Below are 21493 nucleotides of genomic sequence, written 5' to 3' on the forward strand. Positions count from 1 at the left end.
TTCTGAAGAGCATTACTAACGAAGCCCCAAAAGTGTTTGTGGTGATGAAGGGGCTGATACTCTTCAGGAAACCTGCGGATCTTCAGCGCCACCTTTTCTTTTACTTTCACGCACCTTTTCACCTTTCTCTGTTTCTATGCTCCCGGCAAGATTTTTTGGTTGAGTGAGATAAGGCCAGACTTTGGGGCAGAGCCTCAGGTAAGTATTCTAGCTCTGCAGTACTAAGTGACCCAGTATAAGTTCCGCATCTTGGTTTCCTTATCTGAAATACTTACCTCACTGGGTAGCTCTACAACATAAGTAAGATCATTATCAAGGGCTCAGTAGCGTCTTGAGACACACGTGTGACCCTTGTCTTACGCGTCTGCGAGGATGGCAGGCGCTGTACCGAGTTCAGAGTAGCTGTTATGATCTCCTCTTTCCTCCGGAGCCCAGTGCGTGTGCCCCACCGGTGAGCACGGCTGACCTTCGGAACACTCCAGGTTTGCGTCGGCAGGTGAGCGCCCCCTTGGCTCCAGTCGGCCAGTGGCGGGGGAGGGGAGAAAGAAGCTGGAGGGGGCGGGGGAGAGGGGCGGAGCTGCCCGGGACGCTCCCGGCGGCACAGCGCGTCCTGGGCTACTGCCCGGGAGAGACGAGGAGGCGGCAGCGGCAGTGGCGCCCACAGGCCGAGCTGTCGGCGCTCTTGGGGGTCTGCCGGTGATTGATCCAGAGAGGAGTGGGTGGCGGTAGCCAGAACCCGCCGCTCTAGCGGCGGCGTCAGGTGAGAACGCTAGCCGCAGAGACTCGGGCGTGGCGGCTGCCGCACAGGGAGTCGGAGCCAAACTCGCGGCGCGGCCTTGCACGTCCTGGGAGGAAGGGACGCGGAGACACTTGCAGACGACTCGAAGCAGAAGTTACCCCTGTCCAGTCGCACGGAGCCTGTCATGCAAGCGACGCCCCCCTGGGTCAGGTCGCCCCTCAGGTGCCCGCCGAGCTCGCGCTCGCGGCTGGATGAGGGCGGGAGCGGGCGCCGAGCCGCAAATGAAAGCGGCCAGATGAGCGGCGAGGGCGACTACAACTTCAGGCGGGTGGCGATTCGGCGGAAGTCCAACCCCTCCTACCTGCCGCTCGGGACCCCGCGGCCCTGGAGTCGGCCGTCGTCGCACCTGGCTTGGGCCGAGTCGGCCACGTCCAGGGGCCAGGCCTTGGCAGACGCCCCAGGTAAGCGTGTCGGGAGGTAATGGTGGGCGGGGGCGTTGTCGCAGGTGAGGGACCGCCTTTGCCTGGCAGGTGCGTCGGGTCCGCAGCAGCCTTGGGCGCTGGCGCCGAGACCTTCCCGGGGGCCCGCGCCGGTCAGCCCAGCCACTTAGCTAATTGTCACCCTTCCCCCAAAAGTCCTACGCGGGAGCGCGCCTGGCGCCGATCTACCTGTCCTGGAGGTCACTTACTAGGGAATTCCGGAAGTAAAGGATAACTTAAAAATAAAAAGTTTGGTTAGGAATTAATAAGACCTGTTTTCTACATACTGAGGTTTAAGTTTTTTCTCTAAATTGCTTCGGGCAGACCTTGTGAAGGATTACTACAATGAATGCGGCAGGCTAGATCCACCCTGGTCTGGCGGACTCGTGTTTGAGTGACTTCGGACGAGCAATCCCGAATGCTCCAGTTTTCCCTTTTGAAAAAGACGCTGGAGTGTGGAAAACTGCTGATCTCTCAGAAGGAAACATATTCTTACTATCAAGAAATAGAATTTTATTGTGTTTTTGTGTTGTTAAATTAAGATGATCAGTAATGCGGTATTTTGAATTCTGAATTCTCATTGATTGTTAGTCTTGGAAGAAATCCTCAGACTGACCTATTCCAGCCCACAGTTTTTCTCCTTTTTTCTTTAAAGGCATTCTGTTCTCCCTAGGCAGGCTTGAAAGCTATGTAGGGCACACCAGGGATTTTTCTCTTGAATTGCGAAACTTTTTTTTAAAGTCCCTGCCCCCCGTTTTGCGCTCTTATTGTGCAAAAACCAGAGATGGCTTGTATATACACCAGTTATGAGGCAGAAACCTTATTTGAATGGCGGAAATAACAATTCTTTTATTCACTTACACTCATTTTATTCTTATTAAGCAAAGCTGTTATGATGGTTTAAATGTGAAGTACCGGAAATTAAAATTTTTTCTCTGTCCTTGTGCTGAAGCTGTAGTATTCACAGGGCAAAAAAACATGATGGATGATGACTTACAAATTTATAGCTACATTAGATAAGGGAAGAAATAATGATGTGAGAAAATATATAAGTGAAAGTTGCTCAGTCGTATCCGACTCTTTGCGACCCCATGGATTATACATATGCAGTCCATGGAATTCTCCAGGCTGCAATACTGCAGTGGGTAGCCTTTCCTTTCTCCAGGGGATCGGTAATTGAATCACAGTGCTTTAGCTCTTAATTTCCTTATCTTCAAAGTGAAGACTGGTGAAATAACCTCTAAAATCTCTTCCAGATTTAGATGTGAGTCACTCTAAAATGAATAGAAGAGGATTTTCTTCCATTTTAAGTGAAAGTTCATTACTTTGTTTTGGAGTTACTTATTTATCAATTTTTAAATTGTTTGAGCTACTTGATTTCTTAATCATCAGCAGTTTTCAATTTGAGGGTAAAGGGATCCAGTTTCTTTACATCATTATTACTTAAAATTACTGTTACTTAAAATCACATGCTTAGTTTCAAACTCTGAGTCCCTGAACAGAAGATGAATTTCTCTCCTAGAAATAGGAATGAGCCGTCTGTAAACCATTTCTACAAGGCAGCTGTGCCTTTAGAAGAGTCCTTTCTTCTTTTCTATTCTCTTTTTTCCTTAGGAGAAAATCCAGAACATTTTTTTTTTAATTGAGGGGGAGAACCTGCAATAACTTTTCTAGATCTGTTAGGCTGTCTCAGTATTGTTTAAAAGAACTCAAAAGTTTTTGTTGCCATTATTTTCAAGGTTGAAAATTAATCACTGTATGGAATAATTGTTTGTCTTTACCATAGTGTAATCTGTAGTATCTGTTGGAGAGTGATCTAATATTTTGCAAAGTAGTCTGAAACTATTCAGTTTGGTGAGATGAAAACATTTTAGAAATTGCTTCCTTTTTTGAGTCTTATCTGCCTCCCTATTAAGTTTTATCTGTTATCATTATATAAGTAAGATCCTCCCCTCATCAAAAAGTAAACCATGTTTAAATTTCCAAGAAATGCTAATTTACTCTGTAGTACCTAGAAAAATATTTATAAATGAAAACTACAACATTTAGACCCATTGCATATGTAGTAGATGTTACTCGTAATTGAAATGTTACTTTCTCTGTTGAAGAAGGAACAAAAACTGAAAGGTCAAGAATGTAGAGAATTCAGTTTAATGATGTTATGTTATATTCTATGAATGTGAAAGCCATTATTTTTAGAGTTCTCTGTTTTTTCTAAAAAAGAAAAAGAAGACAAGGTAATTAAATTAAGACATAGGCTTTGGGGTCATATAGCACCCAATTTCAAGTCCTTATACTGCCAGTTGTATGAATTGAATCAAGTTTTTTAATTTCTCAGTTTCTTCATCTGGACAGTGGAGATAACAGAACTTTATAAGATTGTGGGAAGGATAAAGTAAGCTTATATTGATGAATGTCTGACACAAAACAAGCAATACAGCACATAACAAGGAGTCATTATCCCATCTGTTTTCCAAAAAGTCTGGCGCTGGGACTGGCATGTAAGAGACACTGTAATTATTTCTTGAATGAATGAAAATCCTTCTCCTGTGATGTTCATACTATTTATTGAGTGCATTTTCTGTACTAAGAACTGTGGTTTGTGATACCACAGTTAAGTATGTGTAAGTATGTATGTGTGCGAATATATTTCACAACAATTTTAGTAGATAGGGAGTATTATGCTCATTTTCCAGCTGAAGAAATTAAAGCCCAGAAAGTTTTACTTAGCTTGCTTGGAACTTAAACTAGTACTTGTTTAGCTAGTTTCAAATTCAGGTATGCCTGGCATTAAAGGCAGTGCTCTTACCACACTTCACATAAAGCATGTAATTCCATTATGGTAAAAATATATATTTAACGGTATATTTTATATACACAGCAGAATGAAAATTTTCTTATTTTGTGTGTGTGCATGTGTTTTGGTTTTGGTCCAGCTTTTTTTCAGTTTTCCCTTTTTTCTTTTCCATAGTCTGAATATCCAAAGCCCTTGGGGTTGAGAGAGAGTTTATCTATTGAATATCATTGAAGGTAGCTTATCTCCTCAGTTATTCCTTAGTTTTATGAGAATCTTGAAGAATCTTTATTGAAGATGATTTTCTGTAGAAAATATATTTGCTTCTACTTCCAACCATGGCCACTTTGATTAGCCAAGCATTTCTCCGAAATTTAGCTCAAGTTTGCTGAGGGAAGATCAACATTGTTGTCATGAATTTTTCCACTTAGGTTTGGTGTAGGTTTACAGACTTCCCTTGGATGGAAGGCAGATATTTCCTGAAAGTGAAAGTGGCTCAGTCTTGTCTGACTCTTTGCGACCCCATGGACTATCGTGGCCAGAATAATGGAGTACGTAGCCTGTTCCCTTCTCCAGGGGATCTTCCCAACCCAGGGATTGAAGCCAGGCCTCCTGCATTGTGGGCAGATTCTTTATCAGCTGAGCCACCAGGGAAGCCCAAGAATACTGGAGTGGGTAGCCCATCCCTCCTCCAGGGGATCTTCCCGACTCCAGAATTGAACCAGGGTCTCCTGCATTGCAGGCGGATTCTTTACCAGCTGAGCTATCAGGGAAGTCCTAGGCCATTCTTTTTTCCAAGGTGTAACTCCTTCAATGTGGGTTCCAGGTTCAGTCCCTTTTGAGTTTCACAAGCTCAAGACCCATGTCCTGTCCTGCCAGAGCAGAAGTTCCTGGGCTCTAGGTTCTACCACCTAGGTTTAGGCTTATTGTTTTTTTTTTTTTTTTTTCTTTTTTACTCTTGTCCTTAGGAATTTCCTTTGTTTTCTTATGATTTCAGCAATGCATTTAAAAGTATATCTGTTGTAATTTATTCAGCATCTGGGTCCTTTGTGGTCAAGGGCTTTCCACACTATTTGATGTGCAGACTTCCTATAAGTAGATTTCCTTTTTCCAGTTCTCACCCTTGTTAGGATGGAAGGCAGATTTTTCCTGAAAGTGAAAGTGGTTCAGTTGTGTCTGACTCTTTGCAACCCCATGGACTATAGAGTCCATGGATTTCTCCAGGCCAGAATACTGGAGTGGGTAGCCTGTTTCCTTCTCCAGGGCATCTTCCCAACCCAGGGGTCTTTTTTCAACACATAATCCAATATCCTGTGCACTTTTTGAGGACTAATTTTACGTTTGTTGGAGAAGGGGGGATGAAGATTCAGGTTATAGCAGTAGGAGTAACTGTAGGTTTCTCAGGTGGCTCAGCAGTAAAGAATCTGCCTTCAGTGCAGGAGACACAGGTTCCATCCCTGGGTCAGACAGGTCCCCTGGCGAAGGAAATTGCAACCCACTCCAGTATTCTTGCCTTGGAAAATCCCATGGACAGAAGAGCCTGGCAGGAGTCCATGGCATCACAAAAGAGTTGGACATGACTTAGGGACTAAACAAAACAGTAAGAGTAATTGTTTTTATTGAATGCTGGTTGTGAACCAGGACTGTTTGTGTTTTACTTATTCTTATGACAGCACTGCAAGATAGATGGTATTATCATTTTAGAGGAAAGGAAAAACCAAGTTTCAGTGCTCTACAACCAGTCTAATCTTCTAAAGAGAATTTGAACCAGGTCTCTCTGATTCCAGGACTCACATGTTTATAATACTAGTTCTTAAGGTTTCTCAGGGCTTTGCAGGCAAAGTGCTGTGCAAGTACTGTGTTTCACATATGTTAGGGTTAGTGTTGTTTGTAGCAATAATGAATGCATATTATATTTGAAACAATGATCTAGGCAAACTATCTAAAGGTTTATAATAAAGTGGTGATGGTGATCTTATCAGTTATTCTTAGAAGCTGCTTACGATTGACTTTGAAATAAGAAAATCCTTCAGAGGAACAGGAACCAGGAAGAGTTTTCTTATTTCTTGGAAGGTCAAGAGCAGTTTAAAGAGTAGTCAGTAGTCTTTCAGTGAGTAGCCACGTAAACTTGTGAACCTAGGAATGTTGAGAGAGTTTTAATTCATAGTTACATTTTTGCTTGCATTCCTTTCCTCTACTGAGAAAAACTTAGGGTCATGGATCCAACTGGTAACAGAGAAGACAACTTGAACCTATTGGGGTAGGAATTAGAGATTGGCTCAAGGCCATTACTTCTGTGCTTCTTGGGCATGTGGATTCGGTCTTAGTATAGTTAGGGTTTTATAGGCATGCTTTGCTTTATTGTATTTCAAAAATACTGTGTATTTTTTCTTTTTTTTTTTCCCACAAACTGAAGGTTTGTGGCAACCCTGTGTCAAGCAAGTCTTTTGGCACTTTTTCCCCTACAGCATTGCTCACTTTGTGTCTCTGTGTCACATTTTGATAATTTTTGTGATATTTCAAACATTTTCATTATTATTATATTTGTTATGGTGATTTGTGAACAGTGATATATTTGATATTACTGTTGTAATTGTTGTGGGGCACCATGAACCTCATCCATAAAGACTATAAATGCATGTGTTCTAACTGCTTCACCAACTGGGCTTTCCCCTGTCTCTGTCCCTCTCCATGGGCCTCCCTATTTCCTGACACACAATACTGAAATTTGGCCATTTAATAACCCTAGTAGCCTCTAAGCATTCAAGTGAAAGGAAGAGTCACATGCCTCTCACTTTAAATCAAAAGCTAGATATAATTAGTGAGGAAAGCATGTTGAAAGCCAAGACAGGCTGAAAGACAGGCCCTTGTGCCAGTTTTGAACGCAAAAGGAAACTTCTTGAAATCAAGTGAGTCTTATTTCCGTGAATACCCATGGTAAGAAAGCAAAGCAATCTTACTGCTGATATGGAGAAAGTTGTAATGGTCTGAATAGAAGTTCAAGCCAGTCCCAACAATGCCTTAAGCCAAAGCCTAATCCAGAGCAAGGCCCTAACTCTCCTTAATTCTGTTAAGGCCAAGAGAGGTGAGGAAACTGTACAAGAAAAGTTGAAAGCAAGCAGAGGTTGGTTCATGATGTTTAGGAAAAGAAGTCATCTTCATAACATAAAAGTACAAGGTGAAATAGCAAGGATGACATAGAAACTGCAGCAACTTTTCCAGAAGATCTATCTCAGATAATTAATGAGGGTGGCTACACTAAACAACAGAGTGTCAATGTGGATGAAACAGCCTTCACTGGAGGAGGATGCTGTCTAAGACTCTCATAGCTAGAGAGAAGTCAGTGCCTGGCTTTGAATTTTCGAAGCACAGGCTGACCCTCTTGCTAGGGGCTAATCCAACTGGTTACTTGAAGTTGAAGCCATTGCTCATTTACCATTCTGAAAATCCTATGACTCTTTAGAATTATACTATATCCACTCAGTCTGGGCTTTAGGAATAGAACAACAAAGCCTGGATGACAGAACATCCATTTACAACAATGATTTACCTAATATTTTAAGCCCTACTTCTCAGAAAAAAAGATTCCTTTCAAAATATTACTGCTCATTGACAGTGCACCTGGTCACTCAAGAGCTCTGCTGGAGATGTTTATGTTGTTTTCATGCCTGCTAACACAGCATCCATTCTGCAGTCCATGGATCAAGGAGTCATTATTTCTTCTTCTTGTTCCTAAAATTAGTTAATTAATTTGGCTACACCTTGCAGCTTGTGGGATCTTAGTTTCCTGACCAGGGATTGAATCCATGCCCTCAGCAGTGAAAGTACCTAGTCCTCACCAGTGGACTACCAGGGAATTCCTATTTGCTTCTTTTTAAATCTCTTTTCTTGCTCTTGATTTTCGTACTTCACTGGATCTACAAGTTTATTCCTTTGACTAGCTCATTTTTGTCCTTTCTCTCTTCCAGCATTCCCATTTTCTCTTTCCCATTATTTCCTGCCTCCTCTATTCTTTGGTGGTGTCATCCACCCCCTGGGCTTCTTTTTCTTAATCTGTGTTGTTGCTGTTTAATCACTAAGTCTTGTCTGACTCTTTTGCGACCCCGTGGACTGTAGCCCACCAGGCTCCTCTGTCCATGGGATTCTCCAGGCAAGAATACTAGAGTGGGTTGCCATTTCCTTCTCCAGGGCATCTTCCTGACCCAGGGATGGAACCCACATCTCCTGCTTGGCAGGCTGATTCTTTACCACTGAACCACCCCGGCTGGATAAATGTAAATGTCCTGAGGCCACCAAACTTCAACTCCTTTTTCTGCTGCAGTCTAGCCCCCTCCTCCTGACTTTCTTAGAGGTATTATTAACCTGGCTTTACCAGGCTTCAAAGTTTATTTTAAATCTACTCTTTCCTCTTATCTACTTGCCACCCAGTCAGCCACCAGTTGTTATTGAGTCTCCATGTCATGATGATGGCCTTTGTCTTATTTCAGGCTGCTTCTCTCACCAACTATCCATTTTACATTAGTGCCCCCAGCCCCCAATTAATTTTTTTTAATCTGGGTGTTGGTTATATTCTTCACATAGTCAAAAACTTTCTATGGCTCCTAACTGTCTGTTATTGATGTTTATAATGGAATACTCTATATTCAAAACTGATCACTTTAGTGACTGGTTGGTTAAACCTTTACCAGTAACCTTTTAGTATAGAGATGGACCTTTTGAAATTCATGCAAGTGTTTAATCTTATTTGAACTATTAAACCTGGAATAGTCATGCATTAGGCACACACTTTAGAAGTTGTGAATGTGAGTGTTTTCAGGAATAAATTTGTCATTGTAGAGTACTATCTAGAATTAACCTGTCCTTGGAATGCAAGTTAATAGTGAGTGGAATTAGCACCAGCAAGTACTCTGAGAGCCCATGATCAATTTTATATCATTGCCTCACTTATGCAGGAATAGAGTGCATAGAAACCCAGTCGCTGTGCCAGTCTCACACACATACCCGTTCACTGAAATTAAGCTGTCAACTTCACCATCTGCAGCATCTGCAGACACCAGGGAGCTGCTTCCATTCTGGGGACTGCACTGAGTCCCAGTGAAGCCTCGTTGCAGAGAAGTATCCAGCCTGCTCTGCAAGGCTGGGTTGTTCTCTGGGGCCTCTGGCAGGATTTTGTGTTAGGCCAAGTGTTAATAGTAGCCTTTAAAAGTTCTATGACTGTACCATATATTATTTTATTTTTAAAACGTAATGTTAATGAGCACATTTAGGAGGCCAAAAAGTCAGGATGTAGAACCACATAAATTATATGATACCTCAACTGAAGAATACTGTGGGGTTATTACCTATAATTTCAAGTGCAGTGTTCTATGTGTGGGAGGTTCTCAAGTTATGGACAAATTTAATTAAAATTAATTACTAACAGCCATTTGTAGAAAATTACAGCTTTCAAACAGAGTCATCTTTACTTCCTCTGTAGAAAATTGACTAATGAAATATTTTTTTCCCCTAAAACATGCTATCTTAATGCTGTCATATTGATGATGTACCAGTATTGATAAGTGGTGTTGGGAATCCAGAGATTTGGGAATAAGACAAATGCCTTGACCTACACAAATTCCTAGACAAATTTCCATCCTAGAAGGGGGGAAATGATATATAATAAACAGCAGGGCATAAGGTCATGTGAGGGTAAGAGCAGAGATCAGAGTGGTCACATTACCGAGGAAGGCGCATGTCTGACTGTGTTGCGTCCACACTGTATGGAAGCCTACACATCTGACACGTGCCTTTGAAGTCACCTGTGAGCCCGTGTGCTGGCTCATGCTGATTGGAGCACCTTCCTGCTGACACAAGCTGGAAATCCATAGCAAGTTGGAAAAACAAATCCACCCACAGGTTTCCATTCAGACCCATAAGCCAATTAACGTATTAGTATTTCTGTGTTCTCTTTTCAGATCCATATATCCTTCATTAGAAATTTTGCCTCTTAAGATCCCACTAAAGCTGGATCTTTTGGCTCTTCAAGAAGTATTTCAATGTTTACTCTGGACAGCCAGTTGTGTTGGGGCCTAGAAATCAAGGTGAGAAGAAGACACTATAGTGGTTTAAAAGACTGTGGGCTCTGGAGTTAAATTGACTGGGTTTGGATTCTTCTCTAGTAATTAACTGGGTGATTTGGAATTCTTTTTGACTCAGTTTCCTAATCTATAAAATGGTAGTAACGTATATTACCTACATCATGGAGTCGTTAGAAGAATAAAATGGTTTTTAAAGGGCTTAGAACAGTGCTCGGGAAATGTTCAAATAATAACTTCTTTGGTATTTTTGTTGGGATTAACACAAATCTACCCTCAGTCTGGGTTTCTTTTTGCATTTTATGTGTATCTGATCTAGCACTGTCTCCCTGGATGTGATGGGTTGTTTACACTTGTACCTATAGAGTACAAGTTACTGCCCAAAATGTAAGTAAGCTCTTCTAGGCACATATCTTCCCACCCTCTTTATCCACTTCCTGCTTAGCCCTCTGCTCCCCTTTGTTCTTATTCAGTTGCTAAGTCCGGTCCACCTCTTTGCGACCCCATGAAGTGAAACACGCCAGGCTTCCCTTTCCTTCACCCTCTCCCGGAGTTTGCTCAAACTTGTGTCCATTAAGTCTATGATGCTATCCAACCATCTCATCCTCTGCCACCTCTTCTCTACTTACCCTCAATCTTTCCAACATTAAGGTCTTTTCCAGTGAGTCAGCTCTTTGCATCAGGTGGCCAAAGTATTGGAGCTTCAGCTTCAGCATCAGTCTTTCCAGTGAATGTTCAAGGTTGAATTCCTTTAAGATTGACTGGTTTGATCTCCTTGCTGTCCAAGTGGTTCTCAGGAGTCTTCTCCAGCACCACAGTTTGAAAGCATCAATTCTTTGGCACTCAGCCTTCTTTATTGTCCATCTCTCACATCTGTACATGACTACTGGAAAAACCATAGCTTTGACTGTATGGACCTTTGTCGGTGAAGTGATGTCTCTGTTTTTTAATATGGTGTCTAGGTTTGTCATAGCTTTTCTTCCAGGGAGCAAGCATCTTAATTTCATAGCTGCAGTCACCATCTGCAGTGATTTTGGAGCCCCAAAAAATAAAGTCTCTGTTTCCATTTTTTCCCTTCTATTTGTCATGAAGTAACATGATGCTGGATGCCATGATCTTCGTTTTTTAAATGTTGGGTTTTAAATCAGCCTTCTCACTCTCCTTTTTCACTTTCATCAAGAGGTTCTTTAATTCCTCTTCGCTTTCTGCCATAAGGATGGTGTCATCTGCCTATCTGAGATTATTGATATTTCTCCTGGCAATCTTGATTCCAGCTTGTGCTTCATTCAGCCCGGCATTTTGCATAATGTACTCTGCATATAAGTTAAACAAGCAGGGTGACAGTATACAGCCTTGATGTACTCCTTTCGCTATTTGGAACCAGTCCATTGTTCCATGTCCAGTTCTAACTGTTGCTTATTGACCTGCATACAGATTTCTCAGTAGGCAGGTAAGGTGGTCTGGTATTCCCATCTCTTGAAGAACTTTCCACAGCTTGTTGTGATCCACACAGTCAAAGGCTTTAGCGTAGTCTATGAAGCAGAAGTAAATGTTTTTCTGTAGCTCTCTTGCTTTTTCTGTTATCCAATGGATATCGGCAATTTGATATCTGCCTTTTTAAAATCCTTTTTAAAAGCTTTTCTAAATCCAGTTTGAACATCTGGAGTTTCTCGGTTCACATACTGTTGAAGCCTATCTTGGAGAATTTTGAGCATTATTTTGCTAGCGTGTGAAGTGAGTGCAGTTGTATGGTAGTTTGAACATTCTTTGGCATTGCCTTTCTTTGGGATTGGAATGAAAACTGACTTTTTCCGGTCCTGTGGCCACTGCTGAGTTTTCCAAGTGGCAGAATAGAAGGACATGCTCTCGTCTTCTCCTGTGAGAACTCCAAAATTGCAACTAACCATTGAATAACCATTGACAGGGGAATGTTGGATCCCACCAAAAAAAGATACCCCACATCCAAGGGCAAAGGAGAAGTCCCAACAAGACAGTAGGAGAGCCGAAATCACGTTTAGAATCAAACCTCATGCCCGCCAGAGATGCTCTGAGGGCTCAAACAAAACCTTGTGCACACCAGGACCCAGGGGCCCCACAAGAGACTGAGCCAGACCTGCCTTTGAGTGTTTGAGTGTCTCCTGCTGAGGTGCAGGTCAGCACTGGCCTGTGACAGGGATGGTGCTCTCACTGCAACAGACCTGGGAGGCACGGCATGTGAGTCCCACCATAGAGCCACTGAGCAGACAACCCACAGACTGGCAGTTATACCAGAGAAGTTCCTGCACTGTTGTGAAAGTTTTAGGGCCCACAAGAGATTTCCCAACCTGGTGATCTGGCAAAGGGACTGAGAACCTCCAGAGAATTTGACTTTGAAGCCAGTGGGATTTGATTACAGGACTAGGGAAACAGACTCTTGGAGATCAGAAACAAAACCTTGTGTGCATCAGGACCCAGAAGAAAGGAGCAGTAACCCCACAAGAGACTAAGACAGACTTGCCTGTGAGTGTCCAGTAGTCTCCAGTGTAGGCATGGGTCGACATTGGCCTGCCGTGGGTTCAAGGGCACTGAATACAACAGCCCTGACATAAGTCCTTTTGAAGGAGGTTGCCATTACCTCTGCCATACTGAGGCCAAACTACAGGGAGAGAACACAGTCCCACCATCAACAGAAGATTGGATTAAAGATTTATTGAGCATGGCCCCAGGGCTTCCCTAGTGGCTCAGACAGTAAAGAGTCTGCCTGCAATGAGGGAGACCTGGGTTGGATCCCTGGGTTGGGAAGATCTCCTGGAGAAGGAAGTGGAACCCACTCCAGTATTCTTGCCTGGAAAATCCCATGGATGGAGGAACCTGGCAGGGTACACACCATGGGGTCGCAAAGAGCCCATCGGAGTAAAACCCAGATTTCCCCTTTTCCTGAGTATTTTTCTTCTACTCTCCTAGAAAAAAAATCCTTCTGAATTCATTCCTGCCAGCCACCTCAACTTCTTGACTAAATTTCTCCTTGTATTCCCTGTGCCTGCCCCACCAGTCCCTAAATTGAGCCATTCATTGCCATTGCTCCTCAAAGTCCACTCAAGGGCTCAGTAAATATTGGGTCAACAGAAGAACCCAAAGCAGCACATCATATCTTGGTTCAGCATACGAATTTTCTGACAATGCTGACAGAATACGGAATTGATTTCATCTGATGGATGTGGATTCCCTATGAAAATATTCAAAGAGAGGCAAGACGCCTTGGTGCCTGTAGCGTAGACAGAATGTCAGATGTAACCTTTTCTGACCAGTAATCCCAGCTTGCATACTAAAATGTTCTGTCAGTGATCTTAGCTGTCCTTCTGCATCTACACCATTCATGTACTCTTTTATCAAGAATATGTACTGATTTTGTGCAGGAGTGTATCATTAGGAAAGGCATGGGAATAGTATACTTTGTTCTCTTTGAGGTTTCATGGACTAGATGTCCCTTTTAGTGTAACAGTTCTGATTATTCCTGGCATCCTTTCTGATACTGTGATACGTCTTGGCACAAGAGTTTGTGCTGGAGTTTGTAGGCCCTGGGTTGCTCCTCCACTAAAAGGCCTCAGGATGCTTTGTTACATTGTCAATAGTTTCATTACCTTACATTTGTCATTTCCAGTTCCTGGTGTCCTCTCCTTAAGCAGCCTTTTTTGTCTTTGCTTGTTATTTCTCACTATTAGGGAGCTAAGATTAAACTTCAGCTCTTAACCACTGTACTTTCCTACCTCAATAAATTTCTTATTGCCAGTTTTTTAATATCTCTAAATATAAGAATACTAATTATTGATCTTTAGTAATGGGAAAGACACTGTTTCTGATATTTTTATCCAGTTTATCCAGAGTCTTAAAAAGGGCAACTCTGGTCAACTATAGCAAATGAGGAAGGGGAAAAAAAGACATATCAAGGAAAAGGAGAAACAGTCTTAGAAACAATTCTGAAGATGGAAACAAAGCATGGCTTTCTGGTCTTTGCTGTGCAACCAGACCTCTTGGGAATACTTGCCTAATTCAGGCTACATCTCATTAGCAAGGTGATGGTTATATACTGAACTTTGAAATTATGTAAATAGTGTTAATTTTCAGGAATCCTGTTAAATTTGAGGTGTTCTGCAAAAAAGAGGCAAAACTGCATTTCTCCTCTTTTACCCCATTTAAAAAGGCTATAATGAGTGGCTGTATAATAGAAAGTATAGAATAATATAGAGTGTATATCTTAACATAATACATATCAATACAGTATACATATACAGGTGTATGTATGTAGTATTAATATATCAATACCATGATCCTGTTGGTATGTGTTGGCAAACCACTTTAGTTTTTTTAATTAAGAAAATTATGCATAGCTCTTTCACTCTTTAAACATCTTGGTATAATAAAAACTTGGATGTAAGTAGTTATACTGAGAGAGGCTGTCTCCCATAGAAGAACTAGGGAACTGACTAGGGTGCTAATTAGAGGCCCTTATTGTCCTTTTACAGAAAGCAGTAAACTCAGGCCACTGGTTATGAAAACTGTGAAAAGAAGGGAAGAGAAGGATTCAGGAGGAAGCAGGGAGGAAACTGCCAATGATGGCAGTCATTGTTCTAAAGTCAGCGTGGTGCCCAGTATAAGCTCATTTTCATGGAGAATTAATGCCCATTTCTGAGTTTTGGCACTGAATGACTGACTTGTATATTTTTGTTAACCTGGGAGATTTGCCTTAACCACACTGTGGGCATTGGGGAGGTAGAAAAAAGAAATAGAAAATTAAAAGATATTCACATAACCCCCACCTTCAGTGGCAGCAGTCATCAAACCATGTCTGAAGGCCTCTGATGAGCCAACTGGCAGGGATGGGGCCAGTGCTTCTCTTCCTCATGGTCTTGATGGTGGTTCATTTCTGTAAACGTCCATCTATAACTGATGCACTAAATGACATATTTCAGAACAGTCATTCCTGTATGACTTTTGTTAATTGTTCATTTCTGGCATAAATTCCTGGGTCACTGCAATTTATATTTTTTCATCTGGAAAAGGGATTTTTACTCTCACTCCTTAGTTTGGATCTCAAAGCTAGTTCCTTACAGTTAGTTCCTTCAAATGCTATAGTGTTTCATTCAGAAAATAAACTTTTTATGGACATTGAGAAAAGTTTAGTAGTTTATGTCTGCTTATTTTCCTTTATTCAGAAACTGCCACTCTCAGAATAGGTTAAACAAGAATAATTTTCCTTTATTAATTTTTTCTTTTAATATTTTCATTTTGTTCTTGTGTTAAATACACAACTTTTTATTGTAGACTTAAAAGTCTCGACTAACAGGAAATTTTAGTCAGTTGAAATCTTACTTTCAGTGTTTAAAATGTATTGAATTCATCTACTTCACATTTTTACTTAAATATACCTTCGCATTGGGGCTATTCCCTGGTCACCATATTTAAAATTGGAAGGCCCACTCCTCTACTCCTTTCAGTTCAGTTGCTCAATTGTGTCTGACTCTTTGCGACCCCATAAATCTCAGCATGCCAGGCTTCCCTGTCTATCAGCAACTGCTGGAGCTTGTTCAAACTCATGCCCATTGAGTCGGTGATGCCATCCAACCATGTCATCCTCTGTCATCCCCTTCTCCTCCTGCCTTCAATCTTTCCCAGCATCAGGGTCTTTTCCAATGAGTCAATTCTTCTCATCAGGTGTCCAAAGTATTGGAATTTCAACTTCAGCACCAGTCCTTCTGATGAATATTCAGGACTGATTTCCTTTAGGATTGACTGGTTTGATCTCCTTGCAGTCCAAGGGACTCTTAAGAGTCTTCTCCAGTACCACAGTTCGAAAGCATCAGTTCTTCGGTGCTCAGCTTTTTTTATAGTCCACCCCTCACATCCAAACATGACTACTGGAAAAACCAAGCTTTGACTAGATGGATGTTTGTTGGCAAAGTAATGTCTCTGCTTTTGAATATGCTGTCTAGGTTGGTCATAGCCTTTCTTCCAAGGAGCAAGCATCTTTTAGTTTATGGCTGCAGTCAGGATCTGCAGTGATTTTGGAGCCCAAGAAAATAAAGTCTGTCACTGTTTGCATTGTTTCCCCATCTATTTGCCATGAAGTAATGGGACCAGAAGCCATGATCTTCATTTTTTGAATGTTGAGTTTTAAGCCAGCTTTTTCACTCTCCTCTATCGGAGCTGTTTAGTTCCTCTTCACGTTCTGCCATAAAGGTGGTGTCATCTGCATATCTGAGGTTATTGATATTTCTCCCGGCAATCTTGATTCCAACTTCTGTTCATCCAGTCTGGCATTTCGCATGATGTACTCTGAATATAAGTTAAATATTTAGTGTGACAATATACAGCCTTGATGTACTCTTTCCCAATTTGGAACCAGTCCATTGTTCCATGTCTGATTCTATTACTTCTTCACCTACATACAGATTTTCAGAAGGCAGATAAAGTAGTCTGGTATTCCAATTTCTTTAAGAATTTTTCAGTTTGTTGTGATCCACACAGTCAAAGGCTTTGGTGTAGGCAGTGAAGCAGAAGTAGATGTTCTTCTGGAATTCTCTTGTTTTTTCTATGATCCACTGGATATTGGCAATTTGATCTCTGGTTTCTCTGCCTTTTCTAAACCAGCTTGAACATCTGGAGGTTCTCAGTTCACATACTGTTGAAGCCTAGCTTGGAGAATTTTGAGCATTACTTTGCTAGTGTGTGAGATGAATGTAATTGTGTGGTAGTTTGAACATTCTTTAGCATTGCCTTTCTTTCTTCCCTGGTGGCTCAGACGGTAAAGCATCTGCCTGCAATGCAGGAGACCTGGGTTCGATTTCTGGGTCGGGAAGATCCCCTGGAGAAGGAAATGGCAATCCACTCCAGCACATTTGCCTGGAAAATCCCATGGACGGAGGAGCCTGATAGGCTATAGTCCATGGGGCCACAAAGAGTCAGACACGACTGAGCGAGTTCACTTCTTTGGAATTGGAATGAAAACTGGCCTTTTCCAGTCCTGTGGCCATTGCTGAGTTTTCCAAATTTGCTGGCATATTGAGTGCAGCGCTTTCACAGCATCATCTTTTAGGATTTGATATAGCTCAACTGGAATTCCATCACCTCCACTAACTTTGTTTGTAGTGATGCTTCCCAAGGCACACTTGACTTTGCATTTCAGGATGTCTGGCTCTAGGTGCATGATCACACCATCGTGATTATCTAGGTCATTTATCTTTTTTGTATAGTTGTTCTGTGTATTCTTGCCACCTCTTCTTAATATCTTCTGCTTCTTAGATCCATACCATTTCTGTCCTTTATTGTGCCCATTTTGCATGAAATGTTCCCTTGGTATCTCTGATTTTCTTGAAGAGATCTCTAGTCTTTTCCATTCTATTGTTTTTGTTTATTTCTTTGCATTGAGCTCTGAGGAAGGCTTTCTTATCTCTTCTTGCTATTCTTTGGAACTCTACCTTCAGATGGGTTAATCTTTCCTTTTCTCCTTGCCTTTCACTTTTCTTCTTTTCTTGGCTATTTGTAAGGCCTCCTCAGACAACCATTTTGCCTTTTTGCATTTCTTTTTCTTGAGGATGGTTTTGATCACTGCCTCCTGTACAATCTACGAACATCCATCCATAGTTCTTCAGGCACTCTGTCTATCATCAGATCTAATCCCTTGAATCTATTTCTCACTTCCACTGTATGATCGTAAGGGATTTGATTTAGGTCACACTTGAATGGTCTCCTGGTTTTCCCTACTTTCTTCAATTTAAGTCTGAATTTTTCAATAAGGAATTCATGATCTGAACCACAATCAGCTCCCGGTCTTATTTTTGCTCACTGAATAGAGCTTCTCCGTCTTTGGCTGCAAAAATATAATCAGTCTGATTTCCATATTGACCATCTGGTGATGTCCATGTGTTGAGTCATCTCTTGTGTTGTTGGAAGAGGATGTTTGCTATGACCAGTGTGTTTTCTTAGAAAAATTCTATTAGCCTTTGCTCTGCTTCATTTTGTACTCCAAGGTCAAACTTGCTTCTTACTCCAGGTATGTCTTGACTTCCTACTTTTACATTCCAGTCCCCTCTGATGAAAAGGACATCTTTTTTGGTGTTAGTTCTAGAAAGTCTTGTAGGTCATCATAGAACTGTTCAACTTTAGGTTCTTCGGCATTAGTGGTTGGGGCATACATAGACTTCGATTGCTGTGATGTTGAATGGTTTGCCTTGGAAACGAATAGAGATCATTCTGTTGTTTTTGCTACTGCAGTCAAGTACTGCATTTCATACTCTTTGGTTGACTATAAGAACTACTCCATTTCTTCTAAGGGATTCTTGTCCAAGTAGTAGATCATCTGAATTATATTTGCCCATTCTGGTCCATTTTAGTTCACTGATTGCTAAAATGTCGATATTCACTCTTGTCATCTCCTATTTGACCAGTTCCAATTTACCTTGATTCATGGCCCTAGCATTCCAGGTTCCTATGCAGTATTGTTCTTTACAGCATTGGACTTTACTTCCTTCACCAGTCACATCTACAACTGGGCATTGTTTTCACACTGATCACTTTCACTTGTGGAAGCCATGTGGCCTAGAATCAACAGGTTTCACATTCACAGATGCCTTTGTTGTTGTTGTTGTCGTCGTCGTTAAGTTGCTATGTTTTTTCTGACTCTTTTGTGTCCACATGGTCTGTAGTCTTCCAGGCTCCTCTGTCCATGGATTTCCCAGGTAAGTATGCTGGAGTGGGTTGTCATTTCCTTCTCCAGGGAATAAGCTGTTGATAGGATTAAGAAATACCAGGGATTGAACCCATGTCTCCTGCATTGGCACGTGGGTTCTTTACCACTGAGCCACCAGGGAAGCCCAGCAGATGCCTTTATTTGCTTCTAACATCTTTCAAAGAGAAATTACATTAACATGTCATATGAATTCCCCATTACCCTTTTGGATATTTTCTATCTGACCAGTGCCTTTTCATTTTCAGCTAAAGTGAAATATCTTTTCTAGGTGCACTATCCTGCTATCACGCATTATTTCACTCTGTCATCCTAGATATCACATATATGTATATAGCAGGTATATACCTTTTGTTACTGTGAAAATTATTTTTCACAATTTTATTGCTCTCTGATATGGCAGGTAGGAATGTGTTCTTGAATTGTTTCTTCACATCTTAGAAAACATTAATTCTTACTTGCTTCATAGAAATGGTTTGGAAATAGAGTATCTTTTAAAACTGTGGTTTCATGGGTCATTCCTGACATAACAGTATTAACCTCTAGGACATCAGCCCAACTTGAAAAAGGAAAGAGTATCTGCTCTTAAAATAATGTGGAAAGCTCTGTACTTTATTTATGGTAGCCTTCACTCAGCAAATTCTTTAATGAACTTGATTTTAATTTTTTCACTGTTTATGCATGGCAAATAAAATGCCACAAAAGAGAAAAGGGATGACAGTTGATATGATGGGAAGTGGCTACAGGAGTGTGGTTTTAGACATGACAGTGGAAATTGTCTGACAGTCTGGTATCAAGAGTAGAAATAGCTTTCAATACCACCCATTATTTCAGTAATGGTAGTCATAAATATATCCTTTTCCTCAAAAATGTTGAACAATATTCAGCATTGTAGAAAATGAGTTAGTATTTAATTTCCTAGAAATTTCAACTGAAATATTTTTCAACTATAGTTTCATATACCAGTGTAGTATACATATATACATATAGTGTAATTCATATACATATATAATGTAAAATAATTAGAAATAGTGTTCTGACCATTATATTAATATCACAGCCAGGCATCTCTTTTCTTTTTTGGTTTCCAATGCCCCAGTTCTTAGCTCTTTGTGAGATCTAAAGAAACTGTTTAATTAAAGGGTCTTAAAAATTTGTTTAACAAATGAATGTGGTTAACAGAATTTTCTTTATTCATAATGATTATGATGTTTAAGATGACCATCAATAAGGTATTTGGTTAGTGCTGGATTTCTCAAGTCAGCACTATTAACGTTCTGGGCTCGATAATTCTTCATTGTGGGGGGGCTGTCCTGTGTGTTATGGGATGTTTAGCAGCATCCTACCCTCTATTAACTAGATACCAGTAGCTCTAGACATAGCCAAATATCCCTTGAGAGCCAAAATTGCCCCAGTTTGAGAACCACTGGTTTAGTGTAAATGCATTTAAGTTAGATGGGAACTTTTAAGTATGAACCAAATGCATTGTTAGTTATTTTAGCAATGCAGAACAGTTTTCAAACTAGGTTTCAACAGTACGTGAACCATGAACTTCCATAAGTTCAAGCTGGATTTAGAAAATGCAGAGGAACCAGAGATCAAATTGCCAACATCCCTTGAATCATCGAAAAAGCAAGAGTTCCAGGAAAACGTCTATTTCTGCTTTATTGACTATACCAAAGCCTTTGACTGTGTGGATCACAACAAGCTGTGGAAAATTCTTAAAGAGATGGGAATACCAGACCACCTGACCTGCCTCTTGAGAAATCTGTATGCAGGTCAGGAAGCAGCAGTTAGAACTGGACATGGAACAACAGACTGGTTCCAAATAGGGAAGGGAGGATGTCAGGCTGTATATTGTTACCCTGCTTATTTAACTTATATGCAGAGTACATCATGAGAAACACTGGGCTAGATGAAGCACAAGCTGGAATCAAGATTGCCAGGAGAAATAGCAATAATCTCAGATATACATATGATACCACCCTTATGGCAGAAAGCAAAGACCTAAAGAGCCTCTTGATGAAAGTGAAAGAGGAGAGTGAAAAAGTTGGCTTAAAACTCAACAGTCAGAAAATTACAATCATGGCATCTGGTGCCATCACTTCATGGCAAATATATGGGGAAACAGTGGAAACAGTGGCTGACTTTATTTTGGAAAGGGGCTCCAAAATCACTGCAGATGGTGTCTGCAGCCATGAAATTAAAAGATGCTTACTCCTTGGAAGGAAAGTTATGACCAACCTAGATAGCATGTTAAAAAGCAGAGACGTTGCTTTGCCAACAAAGGTCCATCTAGTCAAGGCTATGGTTTTTCCTGTAGTCATGTAAGGATGTGAGAGTTGGACTATAAAGAATGCTGAGCACCAAAGAATTGATGCTTTTGAGCGGTGGTGTGGAGAAGACTCTTGAGTGTTCCTTGGACTGCAAGGAGATCCATCCAGTCAATTCATTGGAAGTCCTTCCAATGAATCAGTTCTTCCAAAGAATATTCAGGACAGATGCTGAAGCTGAACACCATTACTTTGGCCACCTGATGGGAAGAACTGATTCATTGGAAAAGACCCTGATGCTGGGAAAGATTGAAGGTGGAAGGAGAAGGGGACGACAGAAGATGAGATGGTTGAATCACACCACCGACTCAATGGAAATGAGTTTTAGTAAACTCCGGGAGTTGGTGATGGA

The 21493-nt window shown here is 41.2% G+C and overlaps 1 protein-coding gene across 1 annotated transcript in view; it reads left to right on the top strand.

Moving 5' to 3' along the window:
• The first annotated feature begins 595 nt into the window (after nt 1–595).
• The window catches only part of FGD4 (FYVE, RhoGEF and PH domain containing 4), a 234582-nt gene continuing 213684 nt past the window's right edge, over nt 596–21493 (top strand). Inside the window, exon 1 of the mRNA XM_070371331.1 lies at nt 596–1200. Coding sequence (XP_070227432.1) covers nt 924–1200 — 277 coding nt within the window. The 5' untranslated portion in view covers nt 596–923. The remainder of the gene's footprint in view (nt 1201–21493) is intronic.

Source organism: Bos mutus, chromosome 5 (assembly GCF_027580195.1).
Source record: "Bos mutus isolate GX-2022 chromosome 5, NWIPB_WYAK_1.1, whole genome shotgun sequence".
NCBI classification, from domain to species: domain Eukaryota; kingdom Metazoa; phylum Chordata; class Mammalia; order Artiodactyla; family Bovidae; genus Bos; species Bos mutus.